We start from the raw sequence: 27950 nt of genomic DNA on the forward strand, positions 1-27950 counted from the left end.
AAATTTGAGTGTAGACAGCCAATAAATCAGCTAAACAATGGTCAGCCAGTGTGTTTACCTGGCCTGCCAGACAGCTCGGTTTCGTGCAGCAACCTAGGGACTTGGTGTTTCCCCACCCACAATGCATCATTGCTGCAAACGCACCACTGCCATGTTTGTACTCTGATCGTGGATAGCAATCATTGCCGCATCGAAGCTGTTCCTTTGCTAGTCTTATGTTTTGTGCCATCATAATGGTGAAGTACTGACGATTCAATGCACTCTGCAGTTTTGTAGTCAGACTCTAAGCGGGACGTGCCTTGCACCATGTCGGCCAACGCTCCGGGTGAGTAATGTCCGCGGATTTTGTCGACAATGCTAAGTTAGCAGTGGAGCTAAGTTAAGCTAATGCGGCTAGCTGCTGCTAGGAGCGGTTGAAAACACGGCAGCAACGAGTAGGCCGCACGCTGGACCGCCGCTATGGTTAGCTTTACCACGGAGAAATGTTAGTGAGCGCCAATGGTTGACGATAAGTTGTAAATAGTAAAGTGCTTAAGCAAACTGTATCTTAGCAGCTAACATATTAAAAGGATATGATTACGTATTGTCTGTAAGCTACGCTGGAGGGCTCACATTATTTTCGCTTAAATATATAGTTAGCGGTCGCGTTTGCTAAGATTATGAGCAACTAAGCTAACTACCAACTATTGTCAAAAATGTTTCATTCTCGACTACTTAACTTTAATCCAGAGTAGCGCTTACATTTTCTCTGGCATGTAGCGTTACTTTTTTAATTTTAAGCTGCTATAATAGCCTTTTAAAGTGAATAATTGCTCCATATCATCGGGCGTTTGTGCTCGCACATAGCGTTAGCCTCAATAGCACTGGTAATGTTAGAAGCTAGCTAACTTTGACAGCACAAACAACCCTTCACACAGAAAATGCAGTTATTCGGCTAATGTTGGCTTGTTATGCATTTTAACTTACCTAACCTGCTTGGTTTTATTTCCCTCGTCTAATCGCCAGAGTTGGGAAAAACTCAAAACTGCATGTGTATATAAGGGCACTATGACGCAGTTTGCGCGGCGCGTTTATTCCACCTTGTTCTCTACATGGTTGTTGTGTTTGATTAGCATTGAGATGTGGAAACTATTAGAAGATACTTGGTACTAGTTAAAGTTCATAGAAGTCATTAGTGTTGGTGAGGTTCATGTACCAGATCCATGATCAGAGTTAAAAGCAGAATCAAGCTGGGTGTTGTTTATGAAAGTGGGTCCGTCAATGAGCCAGAAGTCCAAAATTAGCCAGTCAAATAAAAACTAATAATGTATTTAATGCTACTAGAACATTAGAACATGTCTTACTATGAATGACATTAGAATTTTCTCATTGGTTTCAATCATGTTATCTAGCTAAATGTCAGCTTGGTAACAGGTCAGTATAGCTCTTACTTTGGTTGCTTTCTTCTAGCAAGAATGAATGTTGGAATTGGTGCCTGGCTTTCCATATTTACATCATGCTTTATCTTTTGTCTTGGTCAAGTTCAAATGCTAAATCAGTTATTCATCTGTATCACATGAATGCTAAAACTTGGTTTAGTATGCCCTATCAATGCAATATTTGCCATATGTTTGCTTTGGGAGTGTTGTCCATGCAATCCATTAAGCAACTGACTGGTACAAAATTAACTGTGGTAGTGCTGCCAGCCATGTCACCGTTCTGTCAGCAAATAGTTTAGTTTGAAAGACTTTGCTGATAAAAACCTGAGTAGTACTCCAAATTCCAACAAATAGTTTACCAAAGTTTCAAGTTAACTCCTTTGTCCAGCCCTTCCTTTGCCTCTCCATTTATCAGTTAAGTGGCAAATAATATTAAATTTTCATGTCTGGTTGCAGTGCTAGCTCACTAAGAGTCAGGGAGGTTCAAACTTTGGCTGAAAGGAAGGTCATGAAGTAGGGTTTTCCCTTCATATGGGAACTTTTGGTGTCCCCCACTGCAGAGATTTAAGCCAGGGTTAAAATCTTGAGTTTTGTTAATTGCAGTTTTTAATTTAAAAAAAAACAAACTGAGGGATAGTCGACTCCTGCGGGTTGACCTGTACAGATAGACCTCTGTCATTGTGTCAGTCTGAATTAAGAATTATGTCACAGTTTTGTGCCTCTGCCAATTTTGTTCAAGTGAAACGAGCAGAGCAATCATTGTTGGAACCACTTTTTTCCCTAAAAAAAATTCAGTTTGACATTGTTGTCAACATTGTGTTGTACGATATAAAATATTTTTTTAGAGTGTGGTGTCATTTGGTTATTCCACCTGTTTTCCTATGTGATGTGTGACCCTGAGGGAATCAAAGGTAGCCCTTTGTCTGATTTCACAGTAGCTGTACTCCCTTAGGTAGAGCCAGTGTGACAAATGTTATGTATTGGCAAGATCTGCAAAACCTGTTTAAACAGTGTATATAAGTGTATGTGATACAAAAGATTTGTCGTTGATGATCAGACAGTAGAAGATCGGATGGCATATGCTGAGAATACAATTACTTGTTGAGGGTAAGATGGAACAGCTACAAATCAAAAATGATCTGATAATAGGTCAGTACTATATACATGTAGAAATACAGCTGTAACTCAGGACTCTGTAATTGAGTCTTTGGATAGCTTTTAAATATTTGCAGGGCAGCCATGAGTATGAATTTCAAGAGTTTTTACTGTGTGCTGTATTGTTGCTATGCCTGCCATTTGTGAAAAGGAGCAATAGTGTTAATAAAATTGATTGCTTTGACAAGAGTCAGTTTGTTTACAAAAACTACCTTTCTGTTGCAGATTATGACTTTGATGAATATGACAAACCCGGTGCTGAGCGGTCACGCAGGAGGAGAGGTCAAGATGATGATCTTGGGAGGTAAGTTAATAGTGTTGGACTCTCATGTCTGTGCATGAATAGTTTATACTGTATTTCCTTTGTAGCCTGCTAAGGTATTCAATATCAGAACAGGATCTTTTTTGTAATAAACTCCTTCCTAAAAACATCATTATCCGTGGAAAACTGCATGCACAAAGCATCAGCTTTTCATTAGCTAAGAAAATCTGCTTTTTCAGCTAATTGACAATGCAACTTGATGTATATTGCTTAAAAGAGAGTTTTTTTTCTTCCTATAAAGCGACACTTAATAGCTCAATTAAAATTCTAAATTACCTGATTTAATAAGGCATGATTTTAGCCTTTGATCTGTAGTCTGTCTACAAGGCTTGAAGATGTACTATATCTCATATAATAAGCAGTGATATCATAAGTCATGACCTTTGTGTAACAAACACAAGTATTGACATGCATTGAACTGATTTCAACTATGGCACACTCTAAAAGTGCTGCATCTGAAAATTGTGTGTTACTTTTGTGAAAATTAGTTATCATATAAAACTACAAATACATGTTTTAATTTGCAAGTTTTCAAAAAATATGGTTAAAATAAGATTAAATTTGTAGTAGGTTTGAATGGGAGAAGACTGCAACTTTCTGATATTTAAATTTTTCATAGTTACTGTTAAAGTTTGAGACTTTTCAAGCATAATGAAGGCAATTCATGTATCACAGTAGGATCCAGATTGAAATGAAGCGTTTACTTATTGCATGATTAATACTCTGTGAAAATATGATCAATTATGAATATTATAAATAATTGCTAAAAACTTTAACGCATCCCTGCTGCATAACACACTCTAAATATCAGACTGTTCCAGTCTGACAGCTGTACTGTAGTGCTTTTGTCCAAGACTATAAAGTATATCTTGTCTTATCTTAATAAAGATTTTATCTGATAATGAAATAAGGAGAGTAACAGTATTATGTAAGGCAGCATACAATCATTTGTAAAGGAAAGAGCACTATCCCTTGTTTTCTGACTCTGCTAACTTGTTATTGGTTGTCTTTTCTCTGTTAAAGTGATTTGGAAGATGAATTGTTGGAGGAGGATTGGCTGTCAAGTAAAAAGGTAAGAATAAGTAAAAGCACTTTGAATTTCACTTTTTGTTTGCTTTGTTTTTGTGCTTGGCATCAGAAAGCACTTGGGGTGTGGATATGGTTTCTTTGCTTACAAGTGGAAAAATATCCAAAACATTAGGTGAGAGTGTTGATAGAACATTTAGAATGTATACGTGAGCAGTGGCCTTTGTAGCAGGTGGCTCCTCCACAGGGGGAGTTGTTGATGTGAACCAGGAGGAAGTACAGTGGACAAAAAAGCACTTTGTTGACCTGCCCAGATTGCCTTCACCACATGGGAATAGAGCATCCTTTGGGGTTGGAGGTGGTCCCCTGCCCCCAAGCCTTAAACACACACACCAGCACACACACATCTGAGGAAGAGTACAACACAATTTTAAAATATCCCACCATAATTTTCTTTTATTTTTGTTATAGAATCCCTCAGAAGTATCAGACGAAGAGCTGAATGACGACCTTCTTCAAAGTGATGATGAAGAAATAAACATGAGGTAAATTCATTGTATCATTGCTACGTTTTCAAGTTTTGCTTTTTAGTTTAAATGTTTTTTTATGTTTTCATCATATTTCATTTATGTTTCTGGTATGTTTACTGTTTTTGTTTGTTTTCAGCGCTCAGTATGTGAGCCTCAATGCCACATATGACTTGGGCACATCCGATGACCAGCAGGACAACTCGCAGGAAGCAGACTACACAGACGACATTGTGAACCTGGGTGCAGAAGGCTGTGAAGAAGGGGATGTAGAGGAGGAGCATTATCAGCAAGAGGCATATACAGACGAATACAGTCAGGAAGACAACACAGAGACGCCTGAAGACCAAATGCATTACCCTGGAGAGATGGCAGGGGGTGACGATGGCTACCAGGATGAAGTGCTAGACATCCAAATCAATGAGCCTATAGATAGTGAATTTCAAGTGAGTTCTCACATTTGCTTACTCACATGTAAACACTTGTGCACACACAATCATGCGCACACGCACACACATCCTCCCACTCTCCTTTCTGTCCAACTCTATTGTATCCAAGAGATAATGTCAGTTTTCTTGTCTCGGTAAGGGGACAGTTAGGATTGAAAATCTATTCAGGAGAAGGAGATGTTGTTTGGCGTTTTTGGGCAGGGGAGGATTAGATTCATTATCACTTCCTGCCAGTTCATTTCTCCATCTCGCTGACAAAGTTTTGTTGACAGCTTGTTTGGCGTGAGGTAATGCTCTGCTGTCGCCTCCAAATCCCTGTGCCATTGTGACCTTGGGCCCTGTATCTTTAGGGGAGCAAGAAGCTGCTTTGTGTTGGGGAGATGTGCTGCCAATCGGCAGAGGTTAATGTGGGGGGCTTTTATCTCTGGCTTTAGACTGGATCTGATAAAGTCTCATGCAGGTGAAAAGATTATTGACCTTCCTGAGGACACTCCATACAGTTTTCTAATGATTGATGTGAGTTTCCCTTTTATTCGTTTCCCTTTCCTCTTAGCCCAGGCTAAGAGGATCAAAGATAAGAGCAGATCCATGTGCAAATGTCTGTTATGGTCCATTTACTGTGGTGTGATTGTGTTTGGCACCTGACAGAGATATATTAGCCTACCTCCTTTCTCCAAATAAAGATAAGATGTTGACCTTCTTAGCACAAGTGGCTGCCTATTTTGGATTTTTGGGAGATGTCTGCAGGTGTAGATGTGTATTTGAATTATGTGCAATAAGTGTTTACAAGGTCACTAACCTGCCTGACCTTGACATTTTGCTCACCATGGTATTCATTGAGCATTTTGTGGAACAGTTTAAAGGATTAAGCTGTTGTGTTCCCTTGGGGCAGCCTGTCCGTCTGTCTGGTTTGCTAAGAGTGAATTTTTTTCTTTTCTCCATTTATACATGCGGCTGTTGGCAGGTTAATGGAGCACAACACTAAACACCATTGTGTGACCTACAGTCTGACCTTTTTTTGCAAATAGTATTTGTTAGAGGGTGTTTTGCCCCTCAGATGTTGGAATTACTGGCAACTCCTATACCAGCTCTGGGGCAAATCTTGCTTTTTGATTTTGTGGAATAAGCAAGCAAGATATGTTTCTGGTATATTATGAAGCAATTGTATCATGAGTTGAACTGAAATCTTGTTATGGAATGGAGAAAAAACCCCACAATGTCTGCATCTTTTCTGCATTTTAGGCATGGAGTCATGAACTTACAGTGCGGCCAATAACGGAGTGATTTGTGAGGAGTCAGTCAATGATATTTTCACCATCACTGGAGCGGGGAGGAGTGTTTTTATCTGTGCCTGTATTTCTGTATATCATGTCAAACATTTACATCTCATTGAATTTCAAATGCTGTCAGGAATAGTAATGAAGCCTTGCTCCCACTGTTATGGTAATTTGGGTTTGGAAGGGGTGGGGTTGCCTGGTGCCTCCCCAAAATCCTCACCAGAACATTTTATTGTGCATGCTTGGTGTGATTTTAGTCTTTTTTGAATAAAAAGTTCAAATTTTATATAACAAAATTGCCAAGTAGAGTATATAATCAACCATCTTGTATATATTTTAGCCCGTCACTATTTATTCTTTTATTATTTGCCCCTCATTATAACAGCATTGTTTAGCATAGATAGAATTTTTTAAATTTTCAACAGAAAGAGATTTGTTTTCCAGCAATGGCTACAATGCACTCAGTCATGGCTGATCCTTTCCAGAGAGCTGAAATAACTCTATCATTACGTTTTATTGTTATCATCTTAAAAGGATGATGAATACCAAACCTCCTATGGTGTTGAGTCTCTTGATGAAGATGGAGTCCAACAAGAGGAGAACCCTGAGGAGATGGGGGGTGAAGAGCAGCAGGATGAAGAAGACACCGCTGAGGGATTTCACGCCTACGAGACAGAAGAGGTATGCTAAGACACTTTGAATTTATTGCGTTTATTTCAGAATGGACTGTTGAAACTTGGGATGTCTTGTGATGCTTTGAAAACCATGATGAAATTAAACACAAGTACGTCAAGTCACCCAAATTTGCAGACAGTTATGCCTAATGTAAAGTGGTAAAGAAAATGGAAAATTTTGGACTTCTGTTTTTAAACATCAAAAAATGTCCTCAGGGTGATAATGCAGCTCTGCCTGAAGATGAAACAAAGGAGGACTCTGAGGAAGAAGATGAGGAAGATGAAGAGTCTGGCCGCTTACGGTTCAAATCTGAGAGAAAGGATGGCGCTGTTGTGCGGCTGGCGGATGCAGGCAACAAAAGGAGGAACATTCCCGAGACACTTGGTACAAATTCTGCCTGTTAGGCACAATGTATTCTTGATTTATTGACAACCGGAGGAAGTCTTCAAGTATTTTCTGACATTGAATTTCTGCTGTACACTGTTACATGTTTACATTGCTATTGAAACCTGTATTTTAAATTAAGTTTTTCCAGACAATTAATTGACAAGTGCTGACTCTGTTTGTTTCCTGTTTCAATAGAGCTATCAGAGAAGGCCAAGCAAGACTTGATGGAGTTTGAGGAACAAGAACGGCAGAAGAGACAAAACCGGTATGGTGGCCGAGGCAGAGGAGGAGGGCGAGGAGGCAGAGGAAGAGGAGGTTTCCCTCCATTTGGAATGGGAGAGTTTAGAGGAAACAGAGGACGAATGAATGACCAGAGGCCACCTCTGATGCCAAACATGGGCATGCAGGTAACCCACTGTGCAGTCATCCACCTGAACAAATTTAAAGGATAATCAGTTTGGCTACACAGAGTATTGCATCACTTGGTACTGAACACCTTCTTTTGAAGAGCAGCTAAAAGGGGCATAAGGGCTTCACTGGATAAGATGATTTGAAATGGCTCAACTTTATACCTTCTTGTATTTGTCACAGTTACAGCATGGTCAAGTGTCTTTGTACTTGGCACATGTTTTGTTTCATGCTCTTTAATATCTTAGACCACTGCAGCAAATGTAATTTACACACAGAAAAAGTCAAAACACTCTGCTTCCCCACATCAGTGTTGATATATGGATTATAGCAAATAGTTTGGCGGTAGTCCATTTAGACAATATTATGACAATGAAATTTGTTCTTTGCCCAGGATTGAGTTTCTTGTGGGCTTTTATTATTAGATATCACTCCAAGCATTTAATCCTATGATATAAGTGGTTCATCAGTTCATCCTAGACTTTTCAAGGTCAAGGGAAAAAGTCACATTGAATGTGTAACCTAAATATGAAGAACTAGTGATGATAATTGTGTAACTGGGCCAGGACTAGTCATTATTCTTATCACTCCCTGTTAGTCATGACACATTTCCATTTTTTATGTTCTTTTTCAGTATGATCACTGAATGAATTTATACATTTTTTTCAAGGCTGCGTTGTGTGAAGTTTCACTAAAACAAATTAGCCTACATCAAGAATGTGTTAATATAAAATAGTATATATTCAATACTGTAAGATACAAGCAAGAAACTTAGATCACCTTTTCAGTACAATCTGGGCTATTTGATGGTGCTATAATGCCACATCATACTGTACTTCATGAAAACGTCAACTCGACTTTGAATTTGTAACATTTCTCAACTCAAAGGTGTGTAGGGTTTGCTTTAAACTTGTAACCCATGGGCTTGAGTGACAACCAGAGTATGAATTAGAGTGCCTTTTTCCAGTTGTTGACAACTGGATGGACCCCAAAGGATTAAAGTGATTCTTCACAAGGTTGCATGACATTTGACTGGAGCACTACATTATTTTGGACTGTATTAATTAATGATAATAGGCTGTAAAATTCATAACAAAACATTAACACTGGAAATGAAAATTTAATGGCACATGGATGACATGCCAACACCGCAAACATTCTGCTGACTGCTGTTAATGAGCGTGTGCTTTTTACAACATACTGTAGTTGTCAGGTTTAACCACTCGACTTATTTGGTCACTGGCATGTTTGTTTGTTTGGTAAACAGATTGACCAATTATCAAGGACCCATTTGAAACATCACCTAACTATTTAATTATTGTTCTAGGATTTATTAGTTGGTGCGTCCTTGGTTTCAATATTTCAATGCTACCAGGTAGCTGACTGTTGGTTTCTGTTTTTCCTGAATAGCTGTAGCTCACTTTGAGAATTTATGTTGTAATTGCACCAAGGTTGTCTTCAGTTTTATACCACTTGTACAATTTTCAAATAATACTCATAGACACACAAACACATTTTATACCATCTTCATTCTAGGTGGTGAATTGACTTGTTGGTGTGTCTTCACATGGCTGCAAGTAATGATATCAGAATCTTCTAGAAAGAAATATGTTTTGACAGGTTGTTTTGGTTTTCCCTCCTCTCCGTTTCCCCGTCTCTTTCCAATTAACAGCCGCCCTCACGAATGCCTCCTCCTCATCAGCCTCATCAGCATCAACTGCAGTCCCAGCAACATCACCCTTTGCATCCAAGAGGCCCTCCTACCTTCCAAGAGCATGGGCGCCCTCTCCCCCAGCAGCCCCTTCAGCCCCTCATCCCCCTGCACATGGCTCATCGCTCCCCGCCACTGCGACCCCAGATGGAGCCACCGCCACGAATGATGAGCTCCCCGCCTCCTAGCTTCCCTCAGCATCACCAGCAGCAGCCTCCGCAGCCCAAAAACATCCACATTAACCCCCACTTCAGAGGGCCTGCATCGTCCCCTGTACAAGGTAGGTTAACCCAGTATCAACCAAGTGCTTTTTGTTTGAATTGCTTTAAAATAAGTTTGATTATTTTCCTCCAGTTTTCTAGTTTTTCACTTCAGTATTACTTATAACAGTATTAAAACACATTTTGCTATGTCACTTATAAATGGTAGCAACTCTCCCACTTAGGAAGTATGTTTGATCAAACCAGGCTCTCCAAATTATATCCTCCAGTTGCCTCATCAAATGACAAACCTGAACTTACAAAACAAGTGTGCAGAGATTAAACATAAGAAGGAGATTACAAAATTGTACTTCTACTAAAAAAAAGGGTCATATATATTGTTAGATGATGCCCAAGCACAAATTTATAAGCATTGTTTCAAAACAGTTGCTGCTAATGACTGATGCATTAGATTTGTGGTTTTTCCCCAGTAAGACTCTTTGTTTAAATAGTTAATTGGGATTTTTTTCACTCAGAAATCTGTGTAGTATTATTATTGTGTTCTATTTATTATTTTGGACATAAATTCACGTAATTGGCTACAAGCTGTGTGTTTTAAATTTAAATGAGTGTGCTTTTTGTCCTGTGCCAAGTTGTTGTTAGTCCCACAACTGTCACATTTGCTCTGTTTGCATGAAGACACATACAATAAATACAATAAATATTTTATTTTTTTACATTTTTTTTAACCTGAGGTTTATCATTTCAGGGTTGAGTTTGAAAACCGTAACTTTCATTTCACTCCAAATTGTTGCTACTTAATTGGAAAGCTGCCCTTTTCAGATGCACGATGCTGTTTTGGCCGGCAGTTATCTTCTACTCTGTCCTGAAAGGTGTCTGGATTAGAATGTCATTTTGTTGTTTGGTTGAATGAGCAAGTAATGGGTTTTCCTCCAGTTTTTGCTGGCAGCATCACTATTTCATTTCCTGAGATGGATTGTCTGGCCTGTGTGTCCTTGCTCAGATTGAAATTTTGTTAGCAAAGCATGTTACCGTGTGTAGTTTGGGTTTTGCTCCCAAGAGGAAGATGTGTTCTGGAAGATCTGGGATTGCCTGTGGTTAGGTTTGTGTTGGTGTTATAGTGTGTGCACATTCTTTTGTGTGTCTGTGTTATTTACTTATATATATTTAAGTGATAAATTGCAATTGAATATTTACCATTTGTGGATGTTGACGCACAGTTTCATTACCCCTTATGATGAAGCAGAATGCTTGCAACGTAAAAATGAATTTACTGAATTGTATTGTGCCAAATGTTGTGAAACAGCAAATGTCTTATTTCTTTAATCTTATAAACTATTCTTGTATGTTGAGTATTTCCTTGAGCTGCGCAGTCTGTGTCCCATTGTGTAAAATGTGAGGAGCAACTCTGTGCCAAAATTTCACATGTACACCTAACTAAGAGCCTTTAGCATGGAGATGTCTAATGGTCTCCTTCCTTTCTACTATCACCACAGTCTCTCTGCCTACTGCCTCTCATTTTCATCTCCTCCTCCCCCCTCACTCTGTTTCTACCTCTCTCTCTCTCTCTCTCTCATTGCAGTGCCCTTGATGCCTCCTGCTCAGAGCCAGCCCAGACCTGCTGAGGGTCCTCAGAGGTTCCCTGTGAGTAGCAGCTGCTCCTCTACCTCCCTTTCGCCTCACTTTCTCTCCCTCTTCACACGGTTAGCGTCCCTTTTTGTGAGGGCAATATCATTACTTCAATTAGACTGTCTGCCCCGGCCAAATACTGTTAAAGCAAATCTGTAAACACTGATAGGAGTCTGGCTGCACAACTGGAAATGCGTGATATGGGCTTTAGGCTGTAGACTTTTGGAGGTTGGGGCTGCAGTGGCGGGACTTACTTAGCAGCTCTTCATGGATGGGCTGGGGCTCAGACTAACCAGCTTGGCACATAATGGAATTGTGAAACCAGGATATACTGCCAGTTAAAATTCACTTTCCACAAGTTTGTGTCCCAAAGGCACAGAGACCTTTTTTGAACGGTATCTGAATTAGTGAAACATGGTGGTTTGATGGGGCTGGGGTGAGCCGCTTGCTTTTTTGCACCATATATTCTGAAGGCTGGATTTCACGCCAGAGAAAGAGGTCTTAAGTCAGTGATTTCCTGTTAGAAAAGGTCTTTTATTTCACTCACAAAGAACCCATCCAAGAGATGACAGAAATGCCTTTAAAGTAATTACTGCATTGAGGGAAATGGCTCGCTAGAAAGTCAGCCAAAGTGCCTTAAGTTACTCCATCCTTCTAGTTAATGATGCCCAGGCATCAGGTGGCGCCGATGCTGACTGACATCTTCCTGGAAAGTGCATTTAATATGGATTTATGCAAATTAGCCATAGGAAAATAGCTGCATCCAATTGCATTCATGTGGATTTACAACACCGCTGCCAAATGAGCTGGGCTTTTCCACAGGAGTCGATCTTTGTCAAAAAATGTGTTTTTATTTACCTTTTTCCACCCTTCGGCGTCATTATCATGCAATTGCTGTTTCCCGAGGTCTGTGATTTTGAGATATTGATAGCACAATTGCAAGGAGCTGTTTTGGCTCTTATCAGACAGTAGAATGTGGGGTGGGAAGGCTATGCAAACTGGGATGATGAACAGCATAGTGTTGAATTTCCCAGCTGTCAATCGCATTTAGGCTGCTGTTGCCAAGGACGCAATTTGAAATGCAGGTGACATACCAGCCGGCAACATTCCATTTATCAGTGGGCACCTGATTACTCATGATTATCATACATTATCATCCCATCAAATTTAATTGTTAAAAGGCCAGACAAATGGGGGGTCATAGCCTCTAGTATTACTGCATTACATTTTTACTGGTGGAGTCTGGTTTTGAAATATTAATCTCAACGCCAATTAAAGTCATTATTAGGAATATTTATTCCATTCAGACATTTACTTTCACCACAGAATAGCTGCATCTAATGATTATTTTGACTGGCTGCAGCCCATTCTCAATAATATAATTGATCAAAAAAATAAGCAGCATATTGTGAAACATGCCCTTTATAAAATTGCACAGGACCAACCTTTACATTCGGCACGCTCATTTAACTGACTAGCAGTCCAAAATACGGCGTCTGTTGTTTTAGGCGGGAAAAAAACAGACAAAATTAACATTTGCTTAAACTATGTATCATTTATCCAAATTATTGCACATTCAATTTCTGTTGATTGACTAATCATTTGACTAATTATTGCAGCTGTACCACCAACCACACTATTTAAAAATGCTGCAAGCATCAGCTTTATTCACTTAGAGTGAAAACCTTTTTTTAATTTCTTGTTGCCTGTTTTAAAAATAATGCCTTCTTACAGACACGTGGTTGCAGTCACGAGTCCTTAACAGTTATCTCTTAACAATAGTGTTTAATGCCTTGAAAACAAAGGATATGGTTGTAAGCTGTCAGTCTTTATTGATCCTGTCTAAGACGTCATCATGCAACCCAAAAACAAAACATCTCTTTAAACTCAAATTTCCATTCGTTATTAAATGCTTTGACATTTGGCCCCTCTCCATTACATTTGTCTTGGTTATCCCCTCACAGCTACGAGCTATCGAAGCATCAGTTACATATTGAGCAGCCCACAGACTGTTTATCAAGGATTAAAAGTGAGAGGATGAGCTGTGTTATTTGAGGGGTATTATATGGACACCAGAGTCCTCATTGTGAAAGCCTGCCTGCCTGACCTTTTAGAACGGTATGATTGTGCCCCCATTGTGATCCCCTGTCTTTGTAAGCCCCTTTGATTAACTTTATGTTAAGCAAGTTTTTGGGACTCTGGCCTTCTAGCTTTCTAACACCTCTCCTCTCTAAATACCTCCACACAGCAGTGGAATAAAGATGGATTAAGCCTTGATAGCATCTTAAGTAATTTACAATAGGCTTGGAGGAGGCAAGCAGCCCATTTGTGGAAGTGCCACGTGTTGAATAGCAGGTTAATTTTTCAACAGAGATGGATGTTTAAAAGAATAAAGGAGACAGTTATGAGGGGGATTCGAATTCCAAGGAGGGATTAAATGGTTGTTATCTAGTTTTCCTTGGAAGATAGATTGGGAGTAGCGTGCATGCAATGAGTAGAAAGCTGTCGAACATACGAAGTGGTTGAAACAAAGATGAGGGCACTTATCCCCTCCTGAAATACCCTTTCCTTGTTAGAGACAGGCTTTTAGAAGGTTTATCAACAAAGCCCCAAGTAGCATTAATGCAGGTTTGCTCACAAATTCATGCTGAAGGGTTTCTTTAATATTGGCATGCATATTGATGTTTACAACTCAAGATTCAGCATCTTTTTAATGACCCTAGCACTTCAATTACAAGCGCTCCCTGCCCGATGCAATACCCCACAAATTCCCATTTTTCATTAGTTTAATTTGTTTGTGATTTTTGAGTTCCCAGAATGCCCTATAATTCATGCGTTTTGTGTTTTCCTAGGGACCGGGAGACTTCCAGCAGCACATGACTGGTAATTTTGGTCAGCCCCAGCGGCCCCCTCATCACATGGAGCCCTTTAGGAACCAGCCACCTCAAGGCCCTCAGGACAGAGAGCCCCTCTTTATGGGAGGTGAGTCTCACACCCAGCCTTGACGAGGGTTACAAAGCTCTTAGCATACTTAACCCTATTCATCATCACCTCTGGCACTGTACCTGCAGGGTATGCTGCCTGCTTTCTGGTGCTGCTCTATTAGTAGAACTCATGTTAAATGCATGTGTATGTATGTGCCATATATACATATGAATGAACCTGGAAATGGCATTAAACATACGTATTTCACATTTTGCACTCAGTTTTATTGCAGAATTAATCGCCCACTTGGTTGTTTACCATTTCACCGTGATAGAGTTGTCCGTTTGTGTTTCCCATGCCATAACCGTGTACATCTGGAGGAGCAATTACTGCTGTATTGAAATTTGCTCTCAAGGAGGAAAAAAAACCTGACATCTCTGTTGTGTTGTTGTTATTTCGTCTTCCTTGTGTGAACACAGAACGCACAGATTCAACACGGTTTCCAGGGCAGCACATGTTTGATCACCAGGGCCCCAGCCCTCTGATGAACAGCAGCAACAACCTCCACCAGCAACAGCTGCCCGGCCCAGGCCACATGGGCTTCGGCCCACCAGGACCAGCCTTCAACCAGCCCGGTCAGGGCCCACTAGGACTGTTTCCAAGAGAACCCCCAAGACCCAACCTCCCTCCTCACCAAAGTCACCAGGGGATGGTGAACATGAATCAACAAGGTGGCCCCCCTAACCAGCCCAGGCCTTTCATGGGCCCTCGTCAGCCGTTTGGCCAGCAGGGGAACCTTTTCCCTCCTCCACAAGTTCAGTTTGGGATGCAGGTACGACTAAGAGTAAGTGATTTTTATAACCACTAGTGTATGTGTGTCTTTGTTTTGTTCAGCAATTGTCTTTCTGTTTCTGTGCTTCTTCTCCAATTGTTTCTTGGATTTGCTTGCTAAATATGGTAATTTGATCTGACTAGTTACCATATTCAGTGCTACTGAAGTGTTGAAGAAAGAGACACGTCTGTTTGGCACCTCTGCGTTTTGTCATGAGACGTAGACAAGAGCTCCCTCTAGTGTTTGAACCATTATTTTAGTACTAATATGTGGACACGTATACACAAGTTAGAGGTTAAGTATTTAGAAAATGCCCATTCTCATTTTTAGAATGACTTTCAATGGAAAGATTTTTTTTTTTTTAAATAGAATGACTTTAAAAAATGACATGTACATTTTGCTGCGTTTTCCGATAATTAAGGGCTTAATGCACGGCCCTCCTGTATCTCAGCTTCCACATCACGACCAAATGCCACCCCATCAGCCCATGCACCAGCAGCAGCCACCGCACCATAGGCAGGAGTTACCTCATCATCATCAGCAACAGCTCGGTCTCAGTGAGCCTCGCCCCATGATGCGCCACGGCCAGAATCCTTTTCATCAACAGCAGGCGCATGGTAGCCCCAGGCAGATGACTCCCCGCCCTCAGAACCCCCAACAGCGCAACATGTCCAACAGGCAGAGAATGGTGAGAGATTAACATATTAGCTCATTTATTTTCTGTTCAAACTGTTAGTGGTGATATGTGGGTTCTATTTTATCACTGTGTCAGTCTAATTACTATACATTATTCTGTCAGTATTTTACTCAAAACCCAGCGTGGCTAAAATCGGATAGAATTTAAAAGCATTTTTGAATCTGATTGATTCTTTACACGACAGGGTATGTTTACGTTTTTCTTTTTACAGAACGCACCTGTCTCCAAGCAAATGCAGCCGCGCAACAGCAACCTACGGGAGCTCCCTGTGGCACCTGGCAACACAAACATGAACAGTGCCCGCCCTGCCACCGCCCCCGCCTCCTCCGCTACCAACATCAAGCCTGTTGCCAGGACAACACCGGGGATGCGTCCTGGGCAGAACACTCAGCCGATGTCTTACGGTGGAAGAGGAAGAGGCCAAGTTGCTGCAAAGATGGAACCACAGCCTGGGGGAGCAGGCAGGACAGTGGTTCGCAAGGAAATCCCAAGCACACTGTCCAGCATGGCACCACAGGTCGGCTTTTTTAGATGAATTTTGTGGGTTTTTTTCCCCCCATTCACCAAGAGAATGAAAACAAAGAAACTCAAAATGTTTAATTTGTTTGGATAATGCACAGAATATTTGATATTATTTATATTTGTCATTTATCCTTTGAAATTGTACTGTAAACTGAATGCTAAGAATACACGAAAAAGCTAATTCTAAGCTTGCTAATGATGTCAGTCTCATTCACTAGGATAGAACAGATCAGTACAGTTGCATTTTTCTCATGGATTTTGATTCTGATTACATTTGAGTGTCACCCCAAATGGTATGGCTCAAACAGGACACAGCAGTCCACAGCTCCCCTTTCAGTCCTGTTTTCAGCTACTGTTTTGTGCCACAGGACCCTGATGAGGATGAGGAGACGCGGCAGTATCGCATGAAGATTGAGGAGCAGAAGCGTCTAAGAGAGGAGATCCTGAAGAAGAAGGAAATGCGACGACAGATGCAGGCTGGCATGAGAAAGAAGGAGCTGCTGGATAGACTTAATGCCCACACACCAAGCCAAGGCCCCATTCCTACACAGGTTCAGCCTGCACAAACAAATCCGCAAACACCACACCCTGTATCACAACAACAACCACCACCACAGCTGGAACAAAAACAGCAGCAACCATTGCAGCCACAACAGCAGAGACCGTTTTCTCAGAGAACACAACAATCATTAAATCAGCCATTGAGGAATCCTAATCAGGGCAACTCCATCCCTGCCAGCAGCGCTCCTCAGACCCCTGCATTGCGTCCCAATGTCAAGACGCGACTGCAGATGGTTAAAGGCAGCATCCAGCAGCAGCAACAGACTCCTGGGCCTGGTCCAGATCAGCAGTGGAGCCAGCCACAACAAAATGAGCAGCAACAGCTGCACCAGCAACGAAGGAACAGTAATCTGCAGAACGTAAACCGACCTGGTGCTCCAATTCAATCTATTCAGGGTCCTCAAAAGAACATACTTGTAAATCCTTCAGTGAACCCTGGCCAGGCTCAGCCTCAAGGAGGTAAACTTGGGGCTAAAAGAACTGTGATGCAGCGAGCCAAGAATTCTGGTTTCGAAGACCAGCAGGTGCCGCAAAAAGTCAGAGTCGTCAAACTTTCAGGAGCGGTGAGCATACGATTTCATTTTTATCTGACGCCTTCTTTTGTGTTTTGGTTTGACATTTATTTGATCCTCTTCAGCAGATTTTACTCACAAGGGAAACTACATAGTTTTGAAAGAAAATGCCACTGATTGCCCTCGCTGTCTTTTTGTAATCTAGATGATATCTAACCTATGGGAATGACACAGTGATGTCTGTGTCATTTTGGCAAAATTGATCTGTTAAGAGTTTCCTCTCTTAAGCTTTGGGAACTGGTATTTAAGACGCAATGGCTTTACGTACATTTTACCTTTAAAACGTAGAAGGGCTGGAGGCATTAAAGAGAGAAGTATGACATTTATCTGTAGAGTTGGGGACATGTCATCAAAGCTCTTAAAGGTTGATATCCTCTTTTCAGGACAGAGGAGTATTCTTTTAAAGATAGAGGCCTTAGAGGGGGTAAAATAGGACCAACGGTAACGCCAATAAAGTTCAGAATTACTACTGCTGGTTATTTTATATTTGCTTGCTAAGTTACTGCTGTGGCCTTAATTGCACATTAATCTTTATTGAAAAACCACAAAGGCATGCATGTTAAACATTCATACTTGTCACTGATGAGACATGTTGGTGGGATGTGATAGTATTTGAAATAAGCTGCTTTCCGACTTCATCCCAGAGGATCAAGCCGCCGAGCCAAAATCGCAGGCTGGCTGCAGATGAAGATAACTGGGTGTCACTGCGTTAATGGAAACCTGCGCAGAGCTATCTGATGTACCGCATCTTGGAGAAAAAAGGGGAGTGGGATGTGAAGTGGAGAAAGAGAAATGGAAACGGAAAGAAACAGCTAAGGCCTATAGCTGCAGTGAAAGGGACGATTCTCCAGATGCTCTCTCTTCCACATTGTTCTGCTGTCATCAACGGGAGCTTGACAATGTTATCTCCTCTCCTCTTATTTTTCTCACTCTCTCTCATCCTCTGTCATCCCTCAGTTGCTTTTTTCCATCATCCCATCTCTCAGGTGCGAGGCAACAAAAGATGCCAATCCAAGACCCTTGTAATTAATCTTTCTTGGTTGAAGGGGGAGGAGGGGGGTTAACATAATACCTGTGTAAGAAAGTTGCCACTTTTGAGGATTTGGATTTGTATGGCTTAGGCACACAGATAAGAGGCAAATTATATTTTCATCAGTGATAATACAAAGCAGCGCAAGACACAAAAGCTGGGGAGAAGGGGGGTTTGCAAGGGGGATGGGGTACACATCGAGCTGCTGTCGTTCCAGTGTAATGCAGCTTAGCATTTGATGGGTGCAATCAGGAGCTGTGATTTCTATAGGAGGGATTAATCCATTTACTCTCAGCTGGGGACAGGTCAGAGATATCGCCTCTTTTCTTCCCTGGTATTGATCTGTCACATCTTTCTGCAGAGTCGGGGAAGAGACGACCTTCAATTCCTCCCTGCATGTCAACAGAGTTGAGCTGTGACTTTATTTGATAATGAGACCATCACCTTGTTGGGTTGATCTTTATTCTCCACAGCCGGTCTGATAGGAATCCAGGTCCAATACTGCCAGATTTTCAGTTTGCTTTGTAGATATGGCCTTGCATTTCTCCCAGTCGTCCATAAAAAAAACTTTGCCTAAATGCGAGTATGAATTTGTGATGCCTGCAAATGGAGATAAAGGCTGGATTTTTTTGTTAGAAATACTAAATTACTGTTGTCCTCCATCCACATCCAGAGTGGAAAGGGGCCTGAGGACACCAGCAGCCCAGCGCACCAACAAGGCACCTGGCCAGCATCTCCACTTAACCAGGGCATCCAAAGGAAGGTTACTATGACAGGACAGCAGCAACAGGGACCAGGCGGCACACCGCCGGCTAGCCGAGGGGGCATGGGCAACCCACAGCAAAATAGGGTATGTCATAAATGAGCTCCCGGTGTCTTCTGTGTTGTGGACACTAGCAACCACTTCATCTATTATGTGTTTATTAACAGTGCAGACTGCATGTGTAATGGCAGTTGCTCAATAAAAGAAGCCGAAACATCTCCTGTAAAGTTGCCCTGTTGCGGTGGCACTACCCTGGCATTCAGTAGACATACCAATCGAGCAGTAGTTGTAATAAGACGGGACAGTATGCCAGGTGCGGGAGTATTGACAAGCTGAAAACACTGTAACACAGGGGGCTACACAAGGTCCCCTGGCCTCTCTGCACGCCTGTCACCACCAGGCTCCTGTCACAGTTACCATATTCACTGACGCTGACAGGGTAAGGCAGCCACCATAACGCTTGCATGGCTCCTCTCTCTTTATGCTCCCCCGCCCCAACACACACACACACACACACACAGATATTCCACCTCCTCTCCCTTCCTTTTGGGTTCTCTCCCTCCTCCTCCTCCTCTTCTTCCTCTGCAACTCAAGAAACGTACCTCATACCTCTCACTCAAACGCTCATATGAAGATATGCCATGCCACATGCATCATGTTCTGACGTGAATGTTCTATGTAGAAATATGATGAGTCAATCATGTAAAAGCCTGACGAGTCTGAGAGGCACGAGAGGAAAACACGTGGTGTTTCAAATTTAAATTTACCTTTGTGCTGAGAAATCTCTCCACATGACTGAATGCATCAGCATGTCTATTTAAGCAGGGAAAGGTTCAGGCTGTATTTTTTCCGTTTGTCTTTTCACTGTCCCATTATTTTTACCTCATGTGGCGGTTTTTCTCATACTTGTGTTGGGGCAGGTTGTTGTGTCGGGCCGGGGCCGAGGTAGAGGGGCCGGTCAGATGGGTCGAGGTCGTGCGATATCCACCAGACAGAACCAAAGAAGTGCAGAGAGGGAACGCTGCACCGTCTCCATAGAGGGCCTTTCCTCATCTACAACCGACATTCAGCTGAAGAACCTTCTCAGGTCCATCGGCCCCATAGAGGTAGGTCAAAAATTCATCACGGCTTAACAGTGCGATTTTTTTTTTTTTTTTTAAATTGTATTTTTGTACTTCTTTATGAATTTGTGTGCCTTTAAAGAATCTTTTTTTGTACAGGGAATAACAAAATTGGTGGCTCTAGGTAAAGATGATATGTGTATTTCTGCGTTAGGTTTATATTTAAGATAAATGCCCCATCCTGGAAACTTTAAAAATGGGTATTTACTTGTGTCCAATAGAGTGAAAGTAATGGGTTCATTTGTGTGATCCCATAGCGCCCTCTGTTGTAGCGATTAGGTAGGTTAGGTTGTAAAAGTGAATTAATTATTCCATTTCTCTTCACCACCCCCACTCCCTCTTGTGGATGAGAGGAGTATCTATTCAGTTTGTCCTTTCCATTTCTGTTTACTGCAGATGTTCAAAATGATTCCCCAACAGAGGAAAGCAGTGGCTACTTTTTCCAGTGCCCAGCATGCAGCGAGTTTCCAAATGAGCTTCCACAGGTAATTAATACCGCTTCTACCGTCTACTCTTTGTAGACATGACAGGTAAAGCAGATGCGATGGTATGTAGTTGTGTTACTCTTAGATTATAGCTGCTCTACCTTATTGTAAGCATTAGTATCTCAGTCTACAGTGGTTAAAAAAAATTCTTACAATTACCACGCAGGCATATGATTGATTTGTCCCACATTGATGTGTCGCTGATTGATGGATGAGGAGCACAATAAAGCCAGGAAGTCCTGTTGCGTGAAGTCACTATCTCCCGACGCTGGAGCCTCTTGCACAACTCTACCTTGGTCTAAGAATCTTTCGTCATCTCTTTGGGGTCACTGATATTCACCGTCTTTGCACAGAAGCGTCACTCATCATTCGTCTCCTATCGGCTTGGAGCAGTGAACACAAAGACATTAACTGCGAGCATGCCTGTGTTTGACTCTGCCTACCAGATGTCTGTAGTTGTAAAAATGGCACTGGAGAGACACTGGACAGTTAATATCCTACTTTGATGTAGTTTGTGAAGAATGTTTTTTTTGCATCTAACACGGACACTAAGTAGAATTTATCATGGGATAATGGTTGCTCCCCTCTTCAGTGAGATTCACAATAAGAAATACAACAGGACACTTGAACGTAATAATTCGACTATTGCCTCTTTGTAGTTTTTTTTTGTTTGTTTGATTTTTTACATCATTTGTAGTTTGGTTGTCATGCAGCTAATTGTTGTGGCAGAATGTGGTCTGCCTGTCCATATGGGCTTTTCCTTCGCAGTGTTTCTCCCCCCCTGTAGATGGCAGTATTTTATCACTGTTGGTGTTTCATTCTGTCCAACCCAAGCCTGCTCTTAGGTACCATCTCCAGTCAGTTTTTTGGTCGGTGGCACTACCTAGTGGGGATCTTGCGTACAGGCACAGAGCTGACCTGGGTGCCATGATTTAACATTTTGACACAGAACAGCGAGTGAAACCGAGTTAGCGTAGGTTGTAACGTTGGTTTCCTAAACTGAAAGTGGTCTTGTGAAATTGTAAATGTTAACTCTCGAGTAGATTCAGTTTCAGTGCGGGCTCCTGGATAGATCGTTCAGATCATACCTCTCATTTAGGTTAATTTTTTGCTCGTTTGACATTGCTCTTCAGGTCTTTAAGGTCCTTTAACTGCGAACTGGAATGCATTTTGGATTGGATGGATATTTTGTAATTGTACGGCTGATTATGGAGCAGTAAGATTTAAGTGTCTTGTCTGTGCTGAGTGTGTTTTGAGGGAGTGCGTATGTGGAGATTTTTTTTATATGTACAATCTAAATGTATATTGTTGAGAACTTGTCATGTTTGGTAGATCTGACAGAATCGGTTACATTTCTTTGTAGAATAAGAGCACATTTCTGTAAGGTTTTGCAAGAAGTTCTTTCTGATTTTTCTCTGGAATTGGGAATAACTGGCCTGAGTTCATATGACTATCAGCTGATAATTTGGTGCCTTATCACTGAACTACGTAGTGTACCTGGAATAGCACTTTGAACGGTTTTCTGTCACATTCATGATTTGGCTTAGACAACGGTAAAGAAATTCACCACATTACATACCGCTATAGATGGAATTTCCGTTGTTAAAATGCTGATAAACCCTTCTAAATATACTGAAAAATTCTCAGATTTTTTCAAAGATGTTTCAGAAATTTTATACACAATTCCTTTTTTATGTTCTCTGAACATTTGCCCTTGTTTAGGCAGTGCTACCACATCACTGAAACCTTAAATCCTCTAAATGCTAAACAATTTTGTGTCTGGTTTTAGGTTTGATTTCATGAAACATCGTCATTAAACTAAATATAGTTCATCAGTTAGACGACTTCTGCTACTACATGATTTTCTTTTCTTTCATCATGCAACATTTTTGTCAATTCTGGGTTTAAAATTAAAAACAAAAATAGTTCAGACATCGGTTCTCTACACTCACTAATAACTGAAGCTCAGAAGTGATATTTGTGTAAATTATTCAACAGATTGCGATATTGGAAGTCGAGGGGGGGCAACCATTATCTGAGTAGTGATCCTGTACATAAGTAGGCCAGAAGTTTCACTAAGTATTTATCTTGTTAAATTCTTTTGAGTTATTGTTACCTCATGTATCATTTTTATATGTAAGGATGTGCTGATGTGTCCAGACAGAAATCATTTTACACGTGGTTTGTTTTTATTTTAGAGCTAAAATGAGGAATGACTGGACCACATTTCTGTTTATAAGACACTTGACAAAAAACTTTAAGGGGAAAACAAGAAAATAAAAACATGGCCAATATACCGTGAACATGCGGGTATGTGAAGCCGGTTATACTTTAGCCCAAAGATGTGTGGTTGTGTGTGATGTCCATGTGTCTGGTGCCTTTATGATGAAGTATCTTCATTATTTGTGCCACATTTGAGTCATTTGTACTTTACGTACTCTGTAAGTTCCTGGGTATTCACATTGCATCATATACTTTTAAAAAGGCATTTACTACCTTTGGGATTAGACTATTATTAGATTATTTAGAGTTTTTGTAGACTTGGAAAGATAATATGGCAAGAAACACTACGTCATTAAGATTAAGGGGAATGTCACTGAATTTTGTATTTGCTTTATAGTCAGAAACAATAGAAAATTTGGCCTGCAAATTTAACCGTGATGTCATACTAATGTGAAGCTTCGTGAAATGAGAAACACAATAATCCTTTAATTCAGTGGGAGATACTGAGTGTGCTATAAGAAAAATTGGAGAACAACATTTTCAAATCCACATTATTTCATTAACTTGCAGAAGATCTACTTGTGGCTGTGCATCTGGATGACATCACACATCCCTGATGTTGAAATTTAAGATTTAGCGATTCACAACTTACTTATTGGCTGCATGTGTGAATCACGTTCATAAATTTAGTGGCATTTCCCTTAAATTAGCCACTACTTGAAATAAGCCATAAGAAATAAGTTTTAAAATAAGCTGCACATATTAGATTCTTGCCAGTAAAGATCACTAGATTTCCAACATACTACAATTACCAAAGGTATTCTGGACAAATGAGGTGTTTGAAAATGTCAGAATCCCTCAAATCCCTTCTCCTTGTAAAACTTGAGGTTACGTGGTTTGAAGTTTTTTTTTTATATGTTGTTGCACTGTTGTTTCTAAACTGACTTATTTATGTTTCATTCCTTTTGAGTTGTCGAGCTGTTGTAGAGGTTTTTTGTTTACTCACATTGTGTATTTATTGTGTTTGACGTTGTGGGTTACACTTGAGTTTCAGTGCTGTGGTGAATCCTGTGGATTTGAAAGAGTATCGGCAATGCCAGTCGTAGTATTAATGTTATAAGACGTTTGGTCTTGTAATGCCAGAACAGATTCATATTGAATCTAACTGTACCTTTAATTTGAAGAATTTCTTACATATATGTACTGTGAATTTTTAGATACGATGAAGTAATTTTCATCAGAAAATCATCAACAGTAGGTTATTTAATTAGTAGCATGGTTTTCTAATCACACCGCCTCATATGGTTTCAGTAGTTCTTTAGATACTTGATACAACAGGCTTGTCTATCGGATGTCAATGGGGTTTTATTATGTTTGCATAATAGACCTTCATTATAGCTGCTAATGACATCAGAATAGTTATACAAGCCTTTGGTCAAATGCAATGCGACATTAACTGGGTTGGGTTCCACACAACACTAACTTACAGCTTTATTCTACAGGTCCTTCACATAACGAAGGAGGTTTTGCAGATTGGCTGGAATATTAATTTTTTTTTCTCTTTCTTTCTCTTCAGGTCAAATCTACTTCAGCAGAGCAGCCAGTTTGTTTCAAAGCAAAGACAAGTGACCATACCAAGGGTTCGGCATGTTTCAGTAAATCAATATAATTTCCAGCTTCAAGGTAGTTTTCGCTTTGTTTTGTTTTTTTTTAAATCTGTGCACGTTCTGAAAACTTGCAGAGATTCAAAACACAAAACCCACAGTTGGTTTTATTTTGTGTCAGTTTTCCCTCAGTGTTTCATGATAATTGACTTGACTGTCATTATACGTGCATATGTGAGGCATAAGAGTTTAATCTAGCCACAGTTTATACCTCTGAAGTGTTCATCTAAAGCCTGCCCTGGAAGTCCAAACAGGTCATTTGACATCATGTGCTGCTGTTTTTGAAGACTTCACCTGCTGCCTTAAAGCCTTGTTTAGCCTGCTGGTAAAAAACTAGTTTCTTTGCTGCATGTTTTATACATCACTGGCGAATTTATGCACAAGTTCTTCCTCAGTTTCTGCAAAATAGTAAAGATGTTATAGTATTAAATCTCCTGTTTTTTGTTTCACGTAATAATTGTTCCTTAATTGGATTTACTCAGCTATCCACCAGAAGATTAGTAACTGCATTTAGTGTTGTCAAATGACCTGTGAGTAATGTAAAATTAGAAGACTGGGAGCTACAAACGGGTTGAGAAAAAAGCATTCAGAACCGCTGGTATGGTCCAATCACTTGTGGTGCTTCCTGTTTAATAACATTGGGCTGTTTGTGGTTGTTTTGCTGTCACTGATTTATTTTTTTGTTTGTTTTGGATTCATCATCACAACAGAATAATCTCTGGGACTAATGTGTACATTTCTTAACAGCGCACCGATGAGAGGATCCAGCCCTTTTCTGTATCCATGATGCTGCTTTGTCACCTGCTCTGCCTTAACTCATTGGCTTAACACTTCAGGTTCTTTCACAGCTTCCAGCCTTGGAGTGAAGACTTTACTTCAATTTGCTTCCTTCACTAAATAGCCGTTGCTGCATTCGAGTATCGGGTCACATTCCCTTCCATTTCTGCTTTTCCTCAATCGCCGTTCCTCCAACTTAATGTACAAAAAGTCTCGCTCGTCTGTTCCTTGATGCCGCTGTTGTTGAATGAACTTAAAACTTCTGTATTAAGCAGATTGGCCTGCCTGGATTGTTTGTTAGCCCAGTGGATGGAGGTTTCCATCTCTGTGACGAGAGCCGGGTTCACAGAGCAGACACTAAAGCAAGCTGCTTTATGACTTTCACTGCACCCAAAGGTCATCTCAGCTCCTTGACATTCATTGTTTGGTTGGATTTCTTTAACAAAAAGACACTGGTTCCATCATCTCCAACATCATGGTGCACCAAATACTTTCTGAAGCTCCAACCTGTTGAGTTTTGACGAACTGTTCACAAAGCATCTGGTCGTGTGTTTGCACCTCTCACACTGATGTGTCTTATGAAGTTATCTTGTGTTGGATTATTCTCAAGTCACTGTGCAATTTTTTTCTGATGCTGTAAACTGTGATTTTTCAAAAGATTTAAGAAGATGTTAAATATTTTTGTACAAAAAGTTACATTTTATACCAAAAACAAATGGAAAATAAACTTTTTTCTGCACATCTAAACATTTGTGGGTTCTTTTTCTTTTCTTGGGTAACTGGTTTGTCACTTTGAGTTCAAAACTTCACCACTGGTTCAAACAAACAATGTTCTGTATGAGTCCCTTTTGAAGCAATTCATTTAAATGTAGTAACAGCCAAACCTTAGTTGACTGATAATACATTTAAATGAGATACTATCAGCTGAAGTCTCCTCATCGTGGATTGTGTTCAGCAATTTTCTTCAACAAACCTGTCAGATTGTTTCATTTGAAGCATAGAAAGGTAAAAATATTCAGTTATTTAGAAGAAAAATGTATTAATGGGAGGGAAAATGGTGTATACTTAATGAACAGAACAATATTTTGCCTACAACCCTCAGATTTCTTTTGCAGCTCGTGACACCCAGGTTGGAAACCGCTGATGTAAAGTCTTCTGAGATCCACAAAGACAAGAATATGAGGTATGTAGACCTACTATGAACATGTGCAATGCTGCATATAATGTTCAAACTGTCTTGATGGTTCCATTTTGGCCTTTAGTGGTGACTGATAAACCAGCTGTGATGCGGAGATAAAGTAAAGGTGGGAAATGTGATGTGTATGTTATTTATGGGGAAAAATGGGACCTCAGTTCACTTTTGCATTCAGTAACTTGTCTTCAGAGCCAATACCAGCCTGTAGGATCTCACATGGTTGCTTTAATTGCCAAAGTCTGATTGTTTCTCTTTATTTTTGCCAAAATAATTCATACATTACATCTTAAGTCTATATACTCTATCTACCCATGTGTGTATCCTCCATGACGTTATCTCCTCGAATGTTCTTGTTTCCTAAAAGTAGCGTTCTCCTTCAATTTATTGCTTGTAAAGGAAGATGTAGTTATAAAGGCGTGTCATTCTGGACCGGATCCTTTTCCTTTCCCTCCGACTCACCTCTTACATGTTCAGCTCCCGTCGGTTGCTGCCACAGTCGAGCAAACGCAGCCTGGAAAGAGCGAGCTCTGCCGTTTGCAGATCTCTCTTAGAAACGAAGTGTTTTGTTTTCCAGAATGCCAGACTGTTCATGTTTGCAAATGTCAACATTTGTAAAAGCCGTTGTTGAGCTCCAGCAGACTGAGGGCCCCCAGAGGGATTAGAGGAGGCTCTGTTTACCTGCTCTGAGGAATGCTGCCCTGCACAGACGCTTTTGTATCTGACAGGGACCCAAGGTCACCGTGCTGGGAGAGATGGGCCGCTTTGTCCCTCCCTGAAGTTTCCACCTCACAATATCAACAACAAAACACAATGTGGGAGACGAAAATGGAATTCCTGCTCGTGTTGCAACAGTTCAGAAACTCCGGTTCAGTGGCCCCTTTTACCTTTGATAAATCTGGGTGACGGATGGCTTTTATCACTGCTGCGATCCCGGAATTGTAGAACTATAATAGATTCCTATTATTTTCATGTATTGCAGACTTTTCTTTGTAATTCTGCTTCTCCACGGACCTGCAATATTTAGTTTTAAGCTTTTAAATTAATCCTCACAAAGCTAGAAGTATTTCAGTTTGCTTTCTAACATCCTGAATCTCCAAGAACCTTCATCAAACCAAACCCCATTAAAAAAAACATCCAATTTAGTGCCAGACATAGGATGTTAGAAATTAATGCTGATTTTTTTTTTTTTTTTTTTTTTTTTTTTTTAAATAATCTTTTTAGCTATGATTTGGTGGCCTCCAGTAGATTTCAGGAGTCAGGATAAATTTCTTTCAAATCTGTTGTCTTTTGATGTTTTGTTGGATTTTTTTTTAGCTCTTGTTGAGGGTAAGAAGTGAACTAATGCTGCAACAATTGATCAATTACCAGTCAACTATTA

The 27950-nt window shown here is 40.5% G+C and overlaps 1 protein-coding gene across 4 annotated transcripts; it reads left to right on the plus strand.

The window, feature by feature from the left end:
* Positions 1-136: 136 nt before the first annotated feature.
* On the plus strand, positions 137-26124 carry rbm33a (RNA binding motif protein 33a). Of its 4 annotated transcripts, none has more exons than XM_023287548.3 (19): positions 137-325; positions 2799-2877; positions 3919-3967; positions 4393-4466; positions 4588-4894; positions 6709-6855; positions 7065-7233; positions 7432-7643; positions 9317-9635; positions 11159-11220; positions 14058-14187; positions 14610-14974; positions 15414-15650; positions 15871-16176; positions 16550-17305; positions 19018-19194; positions 20028-20213; positions 20625-20713; positions 20880-26124. In XM_023287548.3, exons 1-19 carry the CDS (start codon positions 307-309, stop codon positions 20926-20928), a joined length of 3732 nt encoding a protein of 1243 aa, XP_023143316.2. In that variant the 5' UTR covers positions 137-306; the 3' UTR covers positions 20929-26124. The 4 variants fall into 4 exon arrangements, with proteins under 4 accessions (XP_023143316.2, XP_023143317.2, XP_023143314.2 ...); XM_023287549.3 differs by having other exon boundaries at positions 14610-14962; XM_023287546.2 differs by having other exon boundaries at positions 138-325; positions 15384-15650.
* The last annotated feature ends 1826 nt before the right edge of the window (positions 26125-27950 follow it).

Source organism: Amphiprion ocellaris, chromosome 22 (assembly GCF_022539595.1).
Source record: "Amphiprion ocellaris isolate individual 3 ecotype Okinawa chromosome 22, ASM2253959v1, whole genome shotgun sequence".
NCBI lineage: Eukaryota > Metazoa > Chordata > Actinopteri > Pomacentridae > Amphiprion > Amphiprion ocellaris.